Below are 19,235 nucleotides of genomic sequence, written 5' to 3' on the forward strand. Positions count from 1 at the left end.
ATAAAGGTCAATCAAAATACAATCAGCTGACATTCCAGTGCTTTCTCTCTCTCTCATTTTACCCTCGGGATAAAAAAAGATGAAACAACTTCCTGTTTCTGAACTGTCAAAGGTGTTGGTTCAAAATGGCCGCCTGTTGCGCAACGGAAACTTGGAATGCGCAGTCGTCTTGAGCGTTTTTCTCTGGTCTTATTGTACTATTTATGTTAGTTATTATTGTTGTTCGTATTTACTCATTGTTTAAATTAATACAACTGTTGTAAATTTAACAAAAACTGCATTTTCTTTTCTGTTTATACTTTCATTCGTACTTCCTCCTCATGACCTCCACAAAACCAAATTCCATTAATTGTGAATGTGGCCTAATTTGTGATAAAACAATCATGTCAAATACGATGGCCATTGGCCACTCCCGTTTAAGTTTGTTAGGTTATATTTTCTGTTATTGTCTCCATTTTATTTTATTTGCTGAACTTGTTAAACATTGTTAGTGAAGCGGTTTTACGAATTTTCTAAGACGATGTCGGAGCCAAGCGAAGAAACGATATCTCCAACGAGTCAGCCGGAATGTTCGACCGACGTTGACTCGTCCTCCTCAACTGTTACTTTATTTAGCTACTCAGATATTGCTTTGGACTCGGACCCTCTGGATGGAACCCTGAATGTCTCTGGAGAAGGTGATAGGGAGGAAAGTGAAAAAGAGGAGCACGATCAAAATAATGAAGACAGTCAAGAGCATTATGAGGGTCACAAGGAAGAATATGATGGTAACGAGGAAGAGGATGAGTATGATGATGAAAAACTTGATGATGATGATGATGAAGAATATGATGATAATGATGAGAAACAGGATATGGAATCAATTGAACTTAGTGAGGTTGATTTGCTTCAAAGCAACCTTGAAACTCTAGCAGATTATGGCAAATTTGGTATGTTTTTCTCTCAATGCAGCTCTTAAAATATTCAAGTATGAATTGGTAAGAAATAGGCAAGTCAAAAACGAAATATAAAAAAAAGCTTAAAATTGCACACTACACTAATAAAATACTATTTAATTGTTTTATTAATTGAACATTTAAACATAATAACCCAGACATATAAAACATGTTAAAGGATGATATCTTTACTGCCATTTAAAAATTCTTTAAATTTATAAAAGGCCCTATTTTTAATAGGATTTTAATTTTTTCTTTGAAACTCCTGTACCTGAGTCTTAACACTCAAAAGAAGAACATTAAAAAATTTTATACTATACTAGTTGGTTCCTTTCTGGCTCAGGAAAGTGTCGACAAGTTACCACTGGTACAGTTTGGGTATGAATGATGGATGTGTGGATAGAAAAAAGTTTGGGGTTTAACATTAAATAGAGTAGACACTCTAGAAAAGACAGGGCAGCAACTCTAACTGAACAAACATCTGACCCCAGTCATCCCTGTAGACTAGAAGACTACTAGAGAATTCTAACACATTTCCTCTGTAAGCCAATGATTTTTTGGGTATGGGCAGAATGTCGCCATCAGGAATGGCATAGGTCATTTTCAAGGTGAAATAATTTTGATAGGCTTTAAGTAGGGAATTTAAATAGATACAAGAGACAAACTCAGAGTAAGTCTATATTCTGTCTAGAATAGGATATCATGAGCCATGGTGTCCATTTATTTATGTGTATTTCTTATATGGTTTTCTAGAGAACTAAAAAGTCTAGTTATTCAGAAAACAATAGCACATAGAAGGTACAGACAGTCAGGATCAAATACTGATTACTTAAGTTTTAGTGTTCTGCGCACAGAATGCCGTTCATTATCTAGTGAATGCTACAGACATTACATTGAAAGAGCCGAAAATGCAATAGAGAACGATAGCAAGACCTTTTGGAAATTTGTAAGACTTCAGTCCAATCAAAGCGATTCTACCGTTCCAGATGAGATGTTCCTTCAGGATCTCAGGGCCGATACTGGTATTTCTATTGCAAATCTCTTTGCCACCCACTTTTTATCTGTATTTAACAAGAATACTAACCCTTCTAATGCCTCTGACGGTCTCGATACCTCATGTAAATTTAACCATATCAACCACGTGTTCCTTAGTGCTACTACAATTGAAACAGCATTAGCTAAACTGGACAGCAGAAAGGGAGCGGGTCCCGATGGAATTCCAAACAGGCTTTTGAAAGAGTGCAGCCATTCCCTTTTCCTTCCACTTTTTCATATTTTCAATTTGTCCCTAACTTCTGGAACTTTTCCAGAGAACTATCTCATGTATGTCGAAGCTATCTCATGTATGTCCTATTTATAAATCTGGGAATAAGAGTGACATAACTGACTATCGTCCCATTAGTATCCTCTCTGCAATTCCTAAGCTGTTCGAGCACTGTGTAGAGGTGGTTCTATCTGGCACATTTCAGGAAATAATTGGAGATCAGCAGCATGGATTCACCAGAGGTCGTTCTGTGGATACAAACTTGTTTGTTTTTAGCAACTATATCTTCAAATCTTTTGCCGACGGTAATGAAACACATGCGATATACACGGACTTTAGTAAAGCCTTCGATAGGGTCAACCATAATATTCTTATCTCTCATATTTCAGATCTCGGCATCAGCGGATCTCTTTTACTTTGGATCAAGTCTTATCTGATGGATAGAGAGCAGCGTGTTAAAATTGGTGGTTTTTTGTCCAACCCATTTTTGACAACTTCAGGGGTCCCTCAGGGCTCCCATTTGGGACCATTGTTATTTAGTCTCTTTATCAATCACCTCGGCTCCCTACTGGAGTCTGAGTTTTTGCTCTTCGCTGATGATTTGAAAATTTTTCGGCGGATTTTCTCCTCTCAGGATCAGTTGGTGCTTCAGAGAGATATAAACAGAGTGTTTTCCTGGTGTAAGTCGAATGAAATGTCATTGAATGTTAGGAAATGTGGGTTTATGAGGTTTACTCGTTTAAGGGTCTCCCCTCCTTGTCAATATGTTATTGATGGTATCCCCTTGAAGGAGCTTGACTCAGACAAGGATTTGGGTGTCTTTCTGGACCCGAGTCTTACTTTCTTCCACCACTTCGAAAATACTGTACATAGAGCTAATAAACTGCTTGGTTTTATCAAAAGATCTTGCAAAGACTTTACTAATGTGTCGGCATTGAAGACACTATATATTTGCCTGGTGAGATCTCTTCTCGAATTCTCCAATATTGTTTGGTCACCTCATTTTCTGATTCACATTGAGAGGCTTGAAAATATCCAGCACAAGTTTATCAGGTTTGCCAGATATACTCTTATGAAGTCAGGCCTGGATCTTACCTGTTCAGAGACCATGTCCTACCTGAGCATAAACTCCTTATCAAGTAGAAGGCAGTTCTTTGATGTTTGCTTTGCGTTTAAGGTTCTGAATGGTATTGTTAGAAGTCCGGAATGTCTGTGCCTTTTCTCTTTGCATGTATCTTCTTACACAACACGAGGTCAGGCGCTTCTCCACATTCCCTTTTGCAGAACATCCTATCTACTAAACAGTCCTATAAATAGAATAGCTTCTACAGTGAATAGATTTGCAAAAGATCTTGATTTTTTTAGTACATCTTTAAATAAATTTAAGTCGTCAGCTAGGGCAACTATCTTGGGATAGTGCCCTACTCCCACTCTTTGGATTATGTTTAGCACAGTATTGTTTATTAGTATTATAGTTTTTACTTAAGACTACTGTTAATTATTAATAAGTACTTGAAATGTTATATACGTTGATGAATAAATAAATAAATAAAATAAATAAATCTTACAGTCTGCAAGTTTAATAATCAAAAATCATAAAATTATAAGAGACAATTCTTTTGGTACTAGGCTCACTTATGGTTTCAGTTTGCCCATACCACATAGTTGGCAAATAAAAAAATCATTTGTTTATAAAGGGTAAGAAAATCTTTTAACTGCATTCCTCTTGAAGTTAGATCAATGTCAATGCTCAGAAGTTTGTTATTTTCGACAAATATTTAAGTTTAGCTCCCTAATATTCTAGTTGCCTTTATCATGTACTACTAACCCCACTGTTAGTATGTTAAAAATTATTTAGAAGAAACTCCCGTTTTGAACAAAAAAGTGGAAATTGCTCTCTTTTATTTATTTTTTCCCCCACAGATGCTTGCATCTAGGGGAATATAATTCCAAAATTCGAATTCTACTATTATAATAACTTAATGAATTGAATCAAATTTCTTAAAGACATTCAGTAAATTTAAATCATGACATTTTCACTAATATAATTTTTATTCGTTAAACAGACTTGCAAGCAAGACCAAATAGATACCTGGAACTAGTCGAGGGATTTAAAAATTACCATTTTTACCTGAATGTTCCCTATGCAGGAAAATTTCTAAAATGGGAATTGATTTTTGACCCAGAAGACCTAATGGCCCTTCCTGATTTTGACTTCAATGATTGTTCCTTCTTATCAGAACCAGATATAAATTATATCGCTGAAAATATTCCTAGTTGGGACAATTGGGATCTTAATGACACAGACAGTATTTTGAATATAATCAAGGAGTTTTTAGCCCTTTATGGTAAAACTCAGGTAAGGATTACAATCTATATGCCCAAATAAATCCTGGTTATTAAAAATCATATTTTCCAGCTTGATAAGCTGCTTAAGGAAAACAAATACTGCAAGTTTAAAGAACAATATGAAGAATTGCTCAACAAAATGGACTTGACCCCCGACAAAGTTGAGGTGCAAATTGAAACCAAGAATGAATCAGACTATGGAGGCACAACTGATGACTTTATTGCCATCAATTTTTTAGTAAATTTACCCATTGATTTCAGTAAATTACTGGAATATTCTCAACCTGGTCTAGTAATAACAAATCCAGGAGAAGATTATGCGCACCTCCACATTCAGTTTAGAAAATTGGATCATCCACAGGTAAATAGAAATATATATTCCTTTTTTTATTACATTAATATTACGTTGTTTTTCTTAGACCAAAGTGGCGTTAAATTTGAGTGCTAGGCCAGAGCAAGCCCTTGAAAGACTGAGGGTTGCCAAACTAGGCAAAGATGCCACCTTGTACGAGTACGTTAAGACGTTTAAAAGCATCATAGACAATCAAATCCAGTTACTTTGGGACCGTTCTGAGGCAAGAGGTGAATTTATTGCTGCTATAGTAGCCCATTTTGCAAAAAGCATTGTGGAGTATGACTGCACCAGAAATACTAAAATCAGCTTCATTTATGATGAAACCGAGGATTATACCGCGTTGGTAACAGTGAAACTGTCACACGATTATCCGAGAGATAAACCGAAGATTTTGCTGCAATCGATTTTTTGTCAAGTAGGAAAGTTTTGTCAGGCACCGGTTATATTTCATAATTACGATGCCGAGGGGACAGTTGAACAGAATATAATGAATTTTAGGGAGGTGCTGAAAGTGGAAGTACCTAACTTTCAGAATCATAAGCATTGAGAAGACTGATTTGTTTGTGATAATTACTTGACCTAAGATGTTCATATTTATTTATAAGGCAGACGCTAAATGCTTTGAAATTCGTTTTTTTTTATGGTATACTTGACTGACTCAACAGTTGTTTTAAGTAAAATTTATACTGTTGGAAGAATTCATAATTAGTTACCTATTTTTTGGGATTTCAGTAAATTTTAATTAGGAAAATATTATCTCAATTATTTCAATATTATGTTAAAGGAAAGTGGTACATAGCTACTTCTTCAGTTGATTTTAATAATACATCAATTCCTTTGCCAAAGGGAGGTAAAACAGGGCATTCTTAAAATTAATTGATAAGTGGAAATATATTTTATTCATGTATTTCCTATTATTAACTTACGTTAGGATCATACCCTTAAACTAGTCAAAATGTAATTTGTATTTTATTGTTACTTTTCAGAACGCTTTATCAAAGTCAAACAAGTGTTAATTTAAAACAAAAAGTTTTGATTAATTGTTTTGAGAAGCATCAAAAAGATACAAAAATGGTAAGTAGTTTTTTATATATTTAATTTTATTTTAATTACCTTGCTAATAGTACTAGATTAAACTACCTAAATGTTGGATCAAATTAGGCCTTCTTACTCCAAAAATGATGAATTTCAATAAGAAATAATGGTAGATGGGTTGATAGTTAGAACCTCAGCTTCTGGATATATAAAAAAAACTTTTCATACCTCAAGTAAATTATTTAAGACTTATGGATATAGTTTAGGTCAAATATAACCCAAGGCACATTAAAGATTTAAGTTTATATATTATTTTCTTAATTAATATTTACTGACGTAATACCCAAGAAAGTAGGTAACTAAAACAATAATGCAAAACTGTAATAAAAATGTTTCTTAGCATATATGGAAAATCTAAATTCTTTTAAATTTTAGTAGATACGAAAAAGGTCAAGTATATACAAAATTGATCGTGTATAATAAAATATGTTTGAGAACGTTTTGAAGAATTTGTCAATGTTAGGTGGATTGAATTCTTTGTAAAGTAATGTGCCTACAGATGTATTTATTTTGTATAATATTAGTTTTAAAGTGCAAATAGGTTTTGTAAGTTCTTACGATATACGTGTTAAAAAACTATGCAGCCAAAACAGAATATTGAACTTGTATAAAGCTTCTGTTAAGATCTTATATCATTTATTTGTTTTTAGATTTAATTCCTCTAAAACGCTTGTATTTTCTGTGTCAAAATACCAAATACACGTATGTCCAGTCATATTTTTGTATATTTTTGCAATAAATACGTATATAAATATCTTTATATATTCACTTGATGCAACTCAAAAAAAAATCGTTCAATATTGTTAAAGGACCGAGATGCTTGATTTTATCAAGCTGTGGATAAACAATAAATGGCCTATAAACAGAAGTTTCCTGTGAATAATTTACCATTAAGCAATTTATCAAAAAAACAAAGATTTATTAAATATATGAAATTCTTAAGACAATAAAGACAGAGAAAAAAGTTAATATCCTTCATACTATAACAATTAGAACAATCAGGGTTTGATAAACATAATAAATAATATAAGTAAACTCCGTTAATTCATGAAACAATCACATATTTCAAGCATCTTTCTTAGTTGGACGTACAGGGTATCCCAGGTAAATAACAATTTTGCATCATATAAAAAAGTTAAAAAAAGGGTGCTGTAAACACCCTGTATATCTTATTATTTTTTTCATTCACATGAAATCAAATTGCCTCATAATATGATTAATTTAGAGATTGTAAATTAATAAAGAACCACAAAAAAAAAATTTAAAGCTACTTATTTACATATCTTTTCCTTTTGGGGGCCTGATCTCTAAGCAGTACAATACTGTTATACAGCTTTATACCAGGTCCGACCTTAAAGTTTAAAACCCGTATAATATCGTCTTGGCTTAGATGTAATAAAGCCTCGCCGTCGATTCGCTGTTCGTAAAACCCGGCAGTATACCGGTCACAACCGGGTATCGCAGCCACAAATTCCACCACATCATTACAGGACCAACTTATCGGATTATCGTCGGTATTGATGAAATCCTCCAAAAACTCTGAGTGTTTTTTCCAAGATTCCTTTTCCGCCGGAGAGATTTTCGAGTCGGTTACGAATTTTCGCGCCATTTCTTCCAGCGAGGATTTGGAATTCGAGTTATCCGCGCTATTCTTTGGTTCCTCTTCATCGTCTTCCTCCTCATCCTCTTCTTCATCTTCTTCTTCCTTTTTCATTCTTTTAACATATTTACGCTTAGGCTTTTGTTCTGGTATATCGTCACTTTGACCTCGTTGCTGCTGCAGATCTTTTAACCACTTAGGTGGCCTTCCGAGGCGACGTTTGCTAAAGCAACAAAAACAATTTTTAGAAGAACTTCTAGTATCTATTATAGACTTACCATTTATCCCTATTCAGATGTCTGGAAATAGGTTCTTTTGCCTCAGGACTCCTGTCTGGACTTAACAGTCTATCGGGTAATACTTTTTCGGAATCAATGTTTCCTTCCGCATAGGGGCAGAATTTCTGCGAGGTGTGAATGGGGTATTTCAAGCCGTTTGTGTGACCTTGTCCTCTGCACCCCACCGTAGGGCATTCCAAAAAATCATACACGTCATCAGGAGCTAAAAACAATGATTATACCATAATCCATCATTTGAGGAGGGTTCATGCAAAAGCAGACATGAGAAAAAGAACAAAAACTGTCTTTTCAAAAGCAGGTTGTAATAAAAACAGTGGAGTTACTTAGATTAAGATATAAGGATTTTAAAAGCGTATTAACCTAATTTTTACAAAAAAATAACTAATTTATTTATTTCAAATTATTAATTTTCTTGAGAGTTAAGTTAATAAAAAAAAATTTATTATTAATTTATCATACTTCCAAAAGGCAATAATAAAGATTTAAACATGTACTTCGTTGTCATCTTCTAAGCAGTTAAATGCTTCATCACCATCGTCATGTTCCTCTCAAAATTCACGAAAATAAAGAAAATACAAAGTTGTGGTCTCACAACATGTACTCACAGGCTTCACGTATTTCGCTCTAGCTAGAGTATCATCAGGATAAAAGAGACGAACATTCGGCATTTTCTTTTTAATGCCCACTGAGCGTTCCATTTTTTACTATTGACTAGGATGAAACCAATTAAATAGAGTACACACAAATGCTTATCATTGCTTTCTGATGAAAATCAAGAAACCATATACATCACCTGACTAATAAAGTCGGTAATGTAGAACACATAAAACTCATTTAAATCCTGTGGGAATATGTGTTGTTTAGAAAAAAAAAACACAAACTTAAGCAATAGGTATATAAAATGGGATTTGTCTTGTTTGGGTTAGTTTTAGGTTTGATTGGAATATGTCTTATTTTGCTTTAACTACGAAAAACTCACATTTGAAAAAAAAATTAAAATACGCAAAATTTCATTGCAATACTGATCCTAGACAAAAGGCTTTGGTAGGTTTTTACATACTAAGACAAAAGTCTATGAATAGTCTATCACAATTCATCCAAGTTAAGAATTTTTTAGGAAACGCAAAAGGCCAATGAAAAGTCAAGGATCTATGAGATAAATTGTAATGATTGTAATAAGAAGTACATAGGGCAACAAAGAAGATCAATAAATAGATTTAAAGAACATGTAGGAAAAGTTAAAAATTCAAGTGGTCACTTTGTAGGTAATAGCAATGGAAAATTATATGTATACAGCAATATTTAAAAAACCAATATTAATTGGGCCCAACCCCTTATGCTGAATTGTATAGTTTAATTAGTGTTTAAACTATGTTCAGCTATACTTTACTGGATTTTTCGCTCATTAGTTAAATATTTAGTATATAAGGCCACTTATTATTAGTTTTAGTTGGGTTTTAATCTTTTCCCTATATTATAACAAAACTTACTTAATGGTGGTTCTAAAGGATGTCCGGTTTTTTGGCACCAACCTATGGGGTGAATGTCAGGACTGTCGTCATCTACCCAATAGCTGTATCTGTCCGGCCATCCGTCAAAGTGGATTCTGATCTGATGTTCTTTAACGTCATCTACTGTTGCGACTCGTATAAGTTGAGGCACCTATATATTGATTTCATGGTAAGGTTTTAAGGAGTTTTATTTTTATAATAATTACCCTTTTGTCGACGCACTCAAGTCGCATTCCACGTTTAAACCCACATGCAGGTCTTTGTTTAAAAGCACGCACTGGAGCTGCAACCGATTTAGTTTCCTTCAGATATTTTTCCCAAGTGAAATCTTCAGGGCTTGGGTAGTCTGGAAGTGTGAGATCATCTTTTAAATTAAAACAACCATTAAAATAAGTGTTTCTTACCACTAGGTGCTGTCAGGTCATGTCCATACTGGTCACACCAGCCAACAGGGTGAATGTAGGGCGACGTAGGGTCGGCCCAATAGTCGTAAATGTCATCCCATCCATCGAAATGCACTAAAATTCTATTGTCCATCATGTCTCTTACTGTTGCCACACAAATAAGCGTAGAATTCGTTTTATCGACGGCTTCCAACTTCATACCGATGCGGAATCCGTTTGGACAAATTGCCTTAAAATTAATTTTTTGTAATGATGATTTTTAAACAAAAATGTAAAAGTATTAAGTCAATCCCAATTAATTACCAATGAACTTTTTATTTATGCTATTTTCTCTAATTTTATTTTGCATTATCGTACAGTTTTGTAGTATTTACCATTTTTTTAAGTATTTACCATAAATTTTAGAATGTTAACCTAAATAACCTGTTAGTAAACCTGAATAAATTATTTTGTATTTGTACAATAATTTTCTTATTTATCATACCTGTCCTGCTCTATTGACAAACAAATGTTTAGGGGCTGCGGTACTCTTGGTATGTTTCAAATATTGAATCCAATTAAAGTTATCCTCCTTATACGGAGGTGGAGGTCTGAGTTCATGGCCGTACTTTTCACACCACCCCATTGGGAATATATTCATGCTATCCGCATAAGTCCAAAAGTCGTAATTGTCTGGATAGCTGAAAAAGGACTTTCTTTATTAAGAAATTTTGCCTAAGAATTAATAAACCTTTACTTACTAACACGAGTCTTCTATATAGTTTTTCTCTTCTAATGTAAAACTAACATTAAATACGTGCAAAAAGCAAACCAGACACAAAAACCGTAACAACTACTTGATAATCTGAATATATACAAATGCATCAATCTTCTTTTTTTCGGTACAACTTCATCAATATTAATTCGTCGTGTTTTTGTATATTTTAGGTATGTTCGAGTTTCCGTTTTACTTTGACAAAAATCATGGTTTATGTAAAAGTAAAGTTAACAGGGCTTCTTTAAAATTCAACTTATTTAGCAAAAGCTCCATGCTTCTTTTCTATATCTCAAAATAAAATGTTAACTAAAACATTTTATTTTGGTTGAGGAACTTTGTTGAAGTAAAAAAAATCGGTCACTAGTAGAAGTAGACAAATTTGAATTTTTGGCTTCAAACGAGCCCTGAAAATGTTTGGGTTGGGTTGGAGAATAAAAAAATTAACCAATTTTGCTACCAATTACAAGCCAAATTAAATCACCAAAACACGCTTTAAAAAAATATTGGTTAGAATTAAATGAAGCCGACACAAACCTACAAATACCCAAAAAATTAGTTACAACAACTGACCACAAAAATCCCATGTCAAAGCCCAAATAAATCTAAATATATCCGCTTACCCATCAAAGTGCAAACGAATCCTATAACCATTAATATCCGCAACAGTTAAAACACAAAAATAAGACGGATGTTGGGGATCAACTCCTTCCAGCTTCATTCCAGTTTTAAATCCATTTCTTGTATAAGGAAATGGATCTTTGAATAACTTTACTGGGGCCGCTTTAGCATTGACGTGCGTCAAGTATTTGGACCAAGAGAATCCCTTCTTTTTACACGCCCATGGGTAAGCAAATTTATCCTGGGATACGTCGTTGGAGTTGTCTTCCTCTCCACTTCCATCAATTTCGTTTTCTGATTTGCTCTTGGGAAATTTCTTTTTTAAACATTTGTTACCAGCAACTGGAAATTAAGAGGAAGAAATATCTATTATACAAAAAGTATTTTAAATCTTATTTTTAGAAATCTGGTTTGGCTAAGGTTCATATATACAACTTGTTTATAAAGAATCATAAAAATAATAGTTTTATTAACGGTTACATAATTTTTGTACGTATATAAAAAAAGAAAAAAGTATAAACAGAAATAGTCTACACAGTCTACTTAATGGACTGTTCATACCATAATTTATTCTTGGTATTAAACTGAGAACAATTTTAGACGAGTGAGGGACATAAGAGTGATAATATCTAACAATTCAAAACAATTAAATACATTATTAACAATTTTATATAAAGTGGACAGATCAAGTATTACATGACAATTATTGATACAATCTTTCAAAGAATTTAAATTTAAGAGACTTCCATATAGTTGTAATCAATGTCTTCTATAGATATTTCGTTGAATTTTGACCAATAATTCAATGTATGTTATATTGTGGTGACCAAACTGGACTAGCATATTCTAATGTAGATGCACATAGAAGCAATAAAGGCCTTTAAAATATTGAATGTGATTAAAATCCTTAAGTTTGATTAATAAAACCCTATAGCTTCTTGGATTTACTCCTAATATAATTTATATGGTAATCAAATCTAAGACCACTATCAATATAAACATGAACAATAAAAAATAGCATGAACTGCAAGTTATTGATAAGAGGATTGTGTTAAATGCTTTGAAAAGCTTTAAAAAAGTTGTACAGGCAACATCAACTTGTTGCTGATTTTCCAAAACGCCAGACAAGGATTCAACATACAACAAAAAGTTGGTACTAGTAGAGCGACCCTTTTTCACGGTTTTCTATATCATCGTTTAATTTTTTTTAATAAGGATTGGATGGTGTTTTTCTCCTTTAGTTTGTCAAATTAAACCTGAAAAACATCACTTCATTCCCATACTAATTTTAAATACATTCTAATTTTCGGACTGAGATAGGGATATATAAGTGAGAATTCAATTTTTCCACCTCTTTCTATATCATCGTTTTATTTTCTTAATAAAATGTCATGTTGAGCACTTGATTAGAGATTATGGAGCATTATGGAAAATAGATGAGATTTTTTGCCACTATGGACATTTTGAAATTGGACGGTAATTTTTAATATCATGCTTATCATTATTTTTAAAGACAGGTGTTACAAACGACAGTTTCCAAACGTCAGGATAGGTACTAGAATTTAACGAAAGTTTAAATAAAACCATAGATAAAACACATAATTTTTTAAAAAACATTACAGGTATGCTATCAAGACCTAGTCCCAAATTTGAGATTACTAACAGAAATTAAAAATATCAATCATAGTAATATCAAAGTTGTTAAGATCGATTTTGTTTGTATGTTACAATTTAGCTTTTCATATACATAGCCAAAATAATTTGTGTGCTTTGACTAATTTGGTCACCATAGGACATTATACTAGGTAATTCCGAGTTTTTATTGTTAGAATGAACAAATCTCCAAAATTCTTTGTAATCATTCTAATATTATTTTGGATCATGTCAATGTGATTTTTGTAGCTTATATTATACATTTCTTTACATTGAACACGATAAAAATGGTTGAAACTGTTCAGATAGAGATTTAGAAATCTTCCAATTTTTTTGTTTTTAGCTTTAATACATTGGGAGGATACGATTTTTACCTTTTTTTACTGATTTTTTTTTATAAACTTACCCGGAAATTCCGTTTCCTTTTTGACCTGTTCCTTCTCAGCCGCCTCCTGGCAATCGTAACTGCAATAATTAGAACTATTAAAATCAACCCTGATTCCGTAACAACCACACTCCTTGCACTGAACTTCTTTCTCCATATCCTCCTTTTCTTTAATCTTCTTTTCCTTCTTGCTAAGCAGCTTTTGATGCTCCTCATCGGAAAGGTACTCGATAATCCCGAATTCGTTAAGTAAAAACTTTAAATTGCTCCCAGGCAAAGTCCCGATATTATCATCCCAAGTGAGTAAATTTAAGGCGTCAGGATCTGGTTTTATGTCCAGGAGGGATTTTAGATCCAGCGGTTCATGGTCGGACTTAACATCGATCTCTAATTGGCCCAGTTCTGGTGATGACTCTTCGACTGTTTCCCATTTAGGTTCCTGGTCTAGATCTGGTTCTGGTTCTGGTTCTTCCTTCACTTTTTCTATTTCTTTCTTTGGTGACTCACAGTTTGATTTCACCTAATAAATAAAAACAAAAACATATTAAAAAAAAATTATTATGATTCAAGAAATCAAAATGAATTAATTAGACCGTCACTAACACAAAAAAACTTTAAAATCTTATCTATCAAGTTATTTAATGTCTTCCAGAAAAGGTAAAGGCCCTAACATCTGATTAAAAAACTATTGCCCATGAGTTCTTAGAGTTTGGCTGGGGTACACTCCCTTCAACTATTACTTTTTGCCTGATGTAGTTAAAAGTTTAAAAAGTGGATTGTGTCTTTTTAAAAGGTTGTATAGTTTTTAATATTGGAATATAGGTTTTATAGCGTAGATTTTATATGTTGAATTTTTTTTAAGATCTGTATTATGTGCATGTAATTTTTTTTTAATCTGATCTCTAAAGGTAACAATTTTTCTTTTTATTATTGCCAGTGCTTAAACTAAATTGTATGATTTTGTCTCAACAATATTGTTGTATTTTTTGCAGAATAAGGCTCATTCATTCACTCAAACACTATTAGTAGGTATACAAGAAAATTGTTTTAATTCTAGAAGTCGATATAAGGATATTCACAAAAAAGTGAAAAATATAGCTTATTGGAACATTATTTAAAATTATCTTGAAAAAAAAATAATTAATTTATATTTGTAATGTGATCTGTGTACGTCTAGGCCTGATGATGCGATAGGAGCAAAACACGTGTAGCTTTTAAAAAAATTATATGGATTTGATGAGAATGTGACTTGTGTTTTTACCTTTGTATTGTTTTCATTTGGTCTCTTAGGAAAAAAATGGATGATACATTTCTAATTAATTTATATTAGGCCTTAAATATTCTAAATAAATTTAACTTTATTATTGTTACTTTCTTTATTTATTTTAAATTCCTCATATTTCCTTAAAACATACCTCATCTTTCCTAAACTCCTCCTCAAGTTTAACCTCCGGCTTAATATCATAATCGGGAAAAGTGATTTCCATATCATCCAATTCTTGCCGGAGACAAACCATTGACTTTCTTCTACTTCTTTCAGTTTTTTTTATTGGTACATTGGGTGCCACATGTATCTTTTCTTCCTCCCCATTTGCCTTTATCAATGTGATATCAGTACTGTTTGATAAGGGTGTTATCGGCTTAATGGGAGTTTGGTTGCTAAAATAAAATAAATTATCTTAGCAACAGAAAATGTTGTAGATATGTATATTAATTGTGCAAATATATATTTTTTTATTATAAATTAAACACTAATGCCACTATTATGTAGTACTTTATGACTTTTTATATAAAAAGTACTACATTATTTAGATTTTTATTAATTTATGTGTTTATTAGTACATACTTTGTTAACTGGGGAGAGTCAGAAAAATCTGAGCTGATACCACTATCACTACTATTATTCATCATGCCTATCTAGTATGTTGATTATAAAAAAATTGCAATAAATTATCTTATCCAATAATTAAAACTAATTTCCCTATGATAAATATAAATAAATGAATTAACAAAAATACCACATATAAAGAATCCTTCAAATGTAAACATATGAGCTGGGAGCTGTCATAGCTGTTCCATTAAAAAAAGTTAGATTGATAACTTCTTGTTCCTTCATGTGAAGAGGAGGCAACATCTGACATTGGATTTTCAAATTTAAACCTATCAAATACTCTAAATGCTGAATGTCTAGGCATGACCTGGGAACTGTCATAAATCTAACACCAAGGAAGAGCTTATAGATTGATAACTTCTTGTTCCTTCATGAGAAGAGCAGGAAACATAATAATATGACATCTGATTTTCAAATTTAAACCAATCAAATACCCTGAATGATAGATTTCTAAAGACAATCAAATAGTAAAAGTTAGTGCAAGTTGTATGCCATAAAATCTAACATTCATGTTAGAGGGTTATTAAGAATACCCACAATACCTATTCATTTGTAGTGGTGGTTTGGTAAGTAAACAAAAGTGATGTGTGAAATTTTATAATTAATGTTTAGTTCCTCCTTCCCTCATTGTGTAAATCACTGTGCACTTTAAATGGAGTAAGTTAGAAGCTATTTAATGAATTTTACCCTTATACTTACTTATCTTGTCCAATTATGAAACTTTTCTTTAAAATTGATATCCCATGTGAAAACTTTAAACTTGATCTCCCTGAAGAATCTGCTTGATTAGTGCTATCAATAACTTTGTTATCATTTAGCTCACTTACTGATTCCTCAGCAATAGACAGCTCATAGGTCTTATTATTAACATCATCGGTTTTTGAAATCTGCGGCACTGAGTGAGGAACATTCGAATAAATTTTCCCATCGGAAATTTGAAAGTTAAACACTTTCGGCACTTTATTTCCAGAACTGTTGTCCTGAGTTGGAACAGGCAAAACGGAAAATTTACCATGTTGTAATGTGCTGGTTGTTACCGTAACTGAGGGATTGTTGTTAAGTTTAGGCATAGGTGTTATTTTCCCCGTCGGAATGGGTAATCTTGGTATTGGTCCTGCAAGTACAAATTTTTGTGGTTGAGATCCTTGCATTATAGTTTTTTCCCCTGTGATGTTATCAGATTTTACCATAGTAACATAAGTTGCCGCAAGTCTACTTCCTTGCGGTACAATGGTGATGGGTTGTTTTGGCAGCACAATTGGTCTACCTCTTCCACCAAATAAAACATTTTGTCCTATCGTAGGAAATTTAGATTTGTTTTTAATATATACTAGTGGTAAGACCTGAGCTTTAATAGGCACTGTTTGAGCACTGGGTGACCCACTCGATGATATATCATTTGAGTGTTCACATTTTGAAATGGTTATGTCAGTGTTATTTTCTATTATTATTTGTGGGGTTTTCTTTATTACAGGCTGCTCTTCTGGCTCCTGTATGTAAAATTCTGAATGGTTCATTATATTCTTGTTAAATCTGAAAGCAAACATTATATATAAGTACTATTATGAAAAAAAAATAGGGTATTTGCTTTTGTAGTTTATTTTATTATGAATAATAATTTTTTTATAATTATACATTGTCTTCTTTGCTAAATTAAGAGAGCCATTTATTAAAAGTTAAATTCCATTCAGAATTATTAGGAAACAAAAACAAACTTTGAAATAAGCACACATTTTGAAGTTTATAATGTTGTTTCACAATAAATGGTCAAACAAACTAACAATATGAATATTTGCTTTTTAAATACATACCACTTTGCACATAATATAATTAGATTAACAATAAAACTATTAATTTCTTATAACTAAATCACAATTTTATAATATTAAATTATATTTTTATTGGGTTTTCAGTTTTCGGTGGTCGCTTCGTTACGTAGGCGGCCACACGCATGCGTTAGCGTTATTTTTATCCCTTTTTAAACGCTTAATTAAGTATCTAAAAGGGTTTTATTAAGGCAACAACGCGTTTTAGTTTTATTACTAAAAAAATTACAAATTTTTGAAAAAAAAATGGAAACACCCAAATTACCCGAATCCACATTAAATCATGCAAGTTTTAAATAGCCCGCCAGTAATTTTAATTTAAGACATCTGACGAGTTGCTTAATGACACTTCGCGCCGCTGCTGCTGCGCATGCTCCTCAAATACGTCATGCTCAGTATTAAAATTAATATTGTAGCTTAAAATACAAAATTGTCGCATTGATTTAGATTCCATTATATTCCTATTAATTCTGGCAGTATAAAAAACAAATATTTCCCTTGAAAATCACTTGAAATTACAATAATAAACGTTGATGTTCTTGACGCATGCGCAGTTCGGCTAGGGGATTGACCTTTACGACTTATCTTTCACGCAAATAACACGTGACCACGTAATGGTTATTTAAAACCTTCCCGCCCCCCGGCTTGTTCAATTACCAAAAAGGGAAAATTAATACTTTTAGGGTATTTAAAGTCAAAACAAGATAAAGCATAGTATACTAGACAATATTTTATAGGCTACTTACATGCCTAAGTTACGAACTACATCAAGAATAATAAAATCAAACTAGCGTAGAAGAAAGTTTTAACAAATCGAATACATTTTATTTATTCTTTATTCATGGTATTAATGCTACAAATACACACGTCACGTGTGTTGATAATACAAAAATGTCAAATTAAGAAGTCCTACTAATACAAAAACTTATTCTTACATGTACAATACAATTACTCGTTACCTAATGTTAAAACTGTAGAGAATTAGATACACTTATAATATAAAAAACAGATTAAAATGACATGCATATTAAACTAGAAAACCCACAGAGATATATTAGAAATCTATTTATTGTTTAAAAGTTCATCAAAGAAATAAAATGAATGAGCACTTAATAGATCATCAATTTCATTTCTTAGTTGCTGTTTGATATCTTTTTAATCTGTTGTACAACAAGAAAGTACAACATCCTTAAAAAGATAGAAGTACAACAGTAAAGTACAACATCCAACCTGTGTCTTGTAGGTTAGGAATGTACATCTTGGTGTGTCTCAAAATCAAATGCTTGGACAATTCCTTTTATAGGAAGCTTTCATAGATAAATAATGATCAAATCAACATTTTCAGTGAATCAAATGCTTCCCTACAATCCTGCCTATAGATCAACCCTACTATGCAACGCAAAGCTCTCCTTTGTATATCAAAGATGGGAAATCCTTGAGGAGTATGCGTTTCCATGCCAGGACAACATAAGACATGCAAGAATGGAATTACTGCAAAATATAGCCCGTAGAAATTAGTAAATATGGAATAGGTAAATATTTCTTCAGAGTTTACCGGCCAGACCATCTATATGTGTTGATTCCACAGGAGTACCGGATCCAGTAGCTCGACACCCAGAAATGTTAGTGAAGCGCCTGTATTTGAGCCCCTAAAGTCAAACTCCAACCTGTCGTGTCTTCTCTCTATTCAACAGCAGCCTGTTAGCTGAAAAAACACTCCTTAATTATCTCACAAGCCAACTGGGATCTCACCAAAGACAATGAGCTTTCAGGACCATGATTGTTGTGTCATTGGCAAACAGAGTGTATTTATTCTCTGGGCTAACTAGGGGACGGACCCCTAGGTGACTCCAAGGTTCAGCAAACCCTTAAATAAGATGCCAGAAGTTCAATACAAGGCTCTTTGATATTATATAGTATCTTAGTTTTTTTTAGGAGAATATGTCGTGATTCATGCAGTCAAATGCTTTGTTTAAGTCACATGAGACACGACTGAGCTATGTTTAAGACTGGTATAACCATCCGGGATACCAGCCAGGGTCTAATGGATATTATGGTAAGTTGCAACCTTAAACCCACAATCGAGGAACCAACAACTTGGATAATATTTTTGTGGATACGAGGTCCTTGAGGCTAATTTACCTGACCATAAAGTTCAAACTGTCACAATAAACTTTTCTGTAAGAGCACCCTAAGTAAAAAGGTTTTATAGTTACAATGAAAGAAACAATTTCAACTTCATTAATAACGTTAATAATAACGTTGAATGTACATATTTTTTGTCATTTTTATC

General features: G+C 32.7%; 2 protein-coding genes across 4 annotated transcripts; one reads left to right on the plus strand and one right to left on the minus strand.

The window, feature by feature from the left end:
- Positions 1-126: 126 nt before the first annotated feature.
- Positions 127-6,789, plus strand: LOC126748391 (BRISC and BRCA1-A complex member 2-like). The gene is made up of 4 exons (XM_050457600.1): positions 127-929; positions 4,266-4,558; positions 4,619-4,909; positions 4,968-6,789. Exons 1-4 carry the CDS (start codon positions 521-523, stop codon positions 5,448-5,450), a joined length of 1,476 nt encoding a protein of 491 aa, XP_050313557.1. The 5' UTR covers positions 127-520; the 3' UTR covers positions 5,451-6,789.
- Positions 6,790-6,896: 107 nt separating this feature from the next.
- Positions 6,897-17,058, minus strand: LOC126748389 (lethal(3)malignant brain tumor-like protein 3). 3 transcript variants are annotated; one of them, XM_050457596.1, is made up of 12 exons: positions 16,928-17,058; positions 15,816-16,649; positions 14,641-14,884; positions 13,357-13,745; positions 13,247-13,305; positions 11,190-11,529; positions 10,297-10,492; positions 9,813-10,041; positions 9,615-9,754; positions 9,388-9,559; positions 7,877-8,099; positions 6,897-7,821 (listed from the first exon to the last, which is right to left on the minus strand). In XM_050457596.1, the coding sequence occupies exons 2-12, from the start codon at positions 16,631-16,633 to the stop codon at positions 7,266-7,268; spliced, it is 3,366 nt and encodes a 1,121-aa protein (XP_050313553.1). In that variant the 5' UTR covers positions 16,634-16,649; positions 16,928-17,058; the 3' UTR covers positions 6,897-7,265. The 3 variants fall into 3 exon arrangements, with proteins under 3 accessions (XP_050313553.1, XP_050313552.1, XP_050313554.1); XM_050457595.1 differs by having other exon boundaries at positions 13,247-13,745; XM_050457597.1 differs by lacking the exons at positions 15,816-16,649; positions 16,928-17,058 and adding an exon at positions 15,072-15,209 and having other exon boundaries at positions 13,247-13,745.
- Positions 17,059-19,235: the final 2,177 nt, after the last annotated feature.

This window comes from Anthonomus grandis, chromosome 22 (genome assembly GCF_022605725.1).
Source record: "Anthonomus grandis grandis chromosome 22, icAntGran1.3, whole genome shotgun sequence".
Lineage (NCBI taxonomy): Eukaryota > Metazoa > Arthropoda > Insecta > Coleoptera > Curculionidae > Anthonomus > Anthonomus grandis.

What these genes read in the sequence shown, in the direction of transcription:
- LOC126748391 (XM_050457600.1), top strand. Translation starts at nt 521, where the DNA reads ATGTCGGAGCCAAGCGAAGAAACGATATCTCCAACGAGTCAGCCGGAA. An exon ending in CCCTTTATGGTAAAACTCAG is followed by an intron (nt 4,559 to 4,618) that starts GTAAGGATTACA and finishes CATATTTTCCAG; the next exon opens with CTTGATAAGCTGCTTAAGGA. An exon ending in GAAAATTGGATCATCCACAG is followed by an intron (nt 4,910 to 4,967) that starts GTAAATAGAAAT and finishes TGTTTTTCTTAG; the next exon opens with ACCAAAGTGGCGTTAAATTT.
- LOC126748389 (XM_050457595.1), bottom strand. Translation starts at nt 16,633, where the DNA reads ATGAACCATTCAGAATTTTACATACAGGAGCCAGAAGAGCAGCCTGTA. An exon ending in AGGAGTTTAGGAAAGATGAG is followed by an intron (nt 13,746 to 14,640) that starts GTATGTTTTAAG and finishes TTTATTTATTAG; the next exon opens with GTGAAATCAAACTGTGAGTC. An exon ending in ATTCGTTTGCACTTTGATGG is followed by an intron (nt 10,493 to 11,189) that starts GTAAGCGGATAT and finishes GTCCTTTTTCAG; the next exon opens with CTATCCAGACAATTACGACT.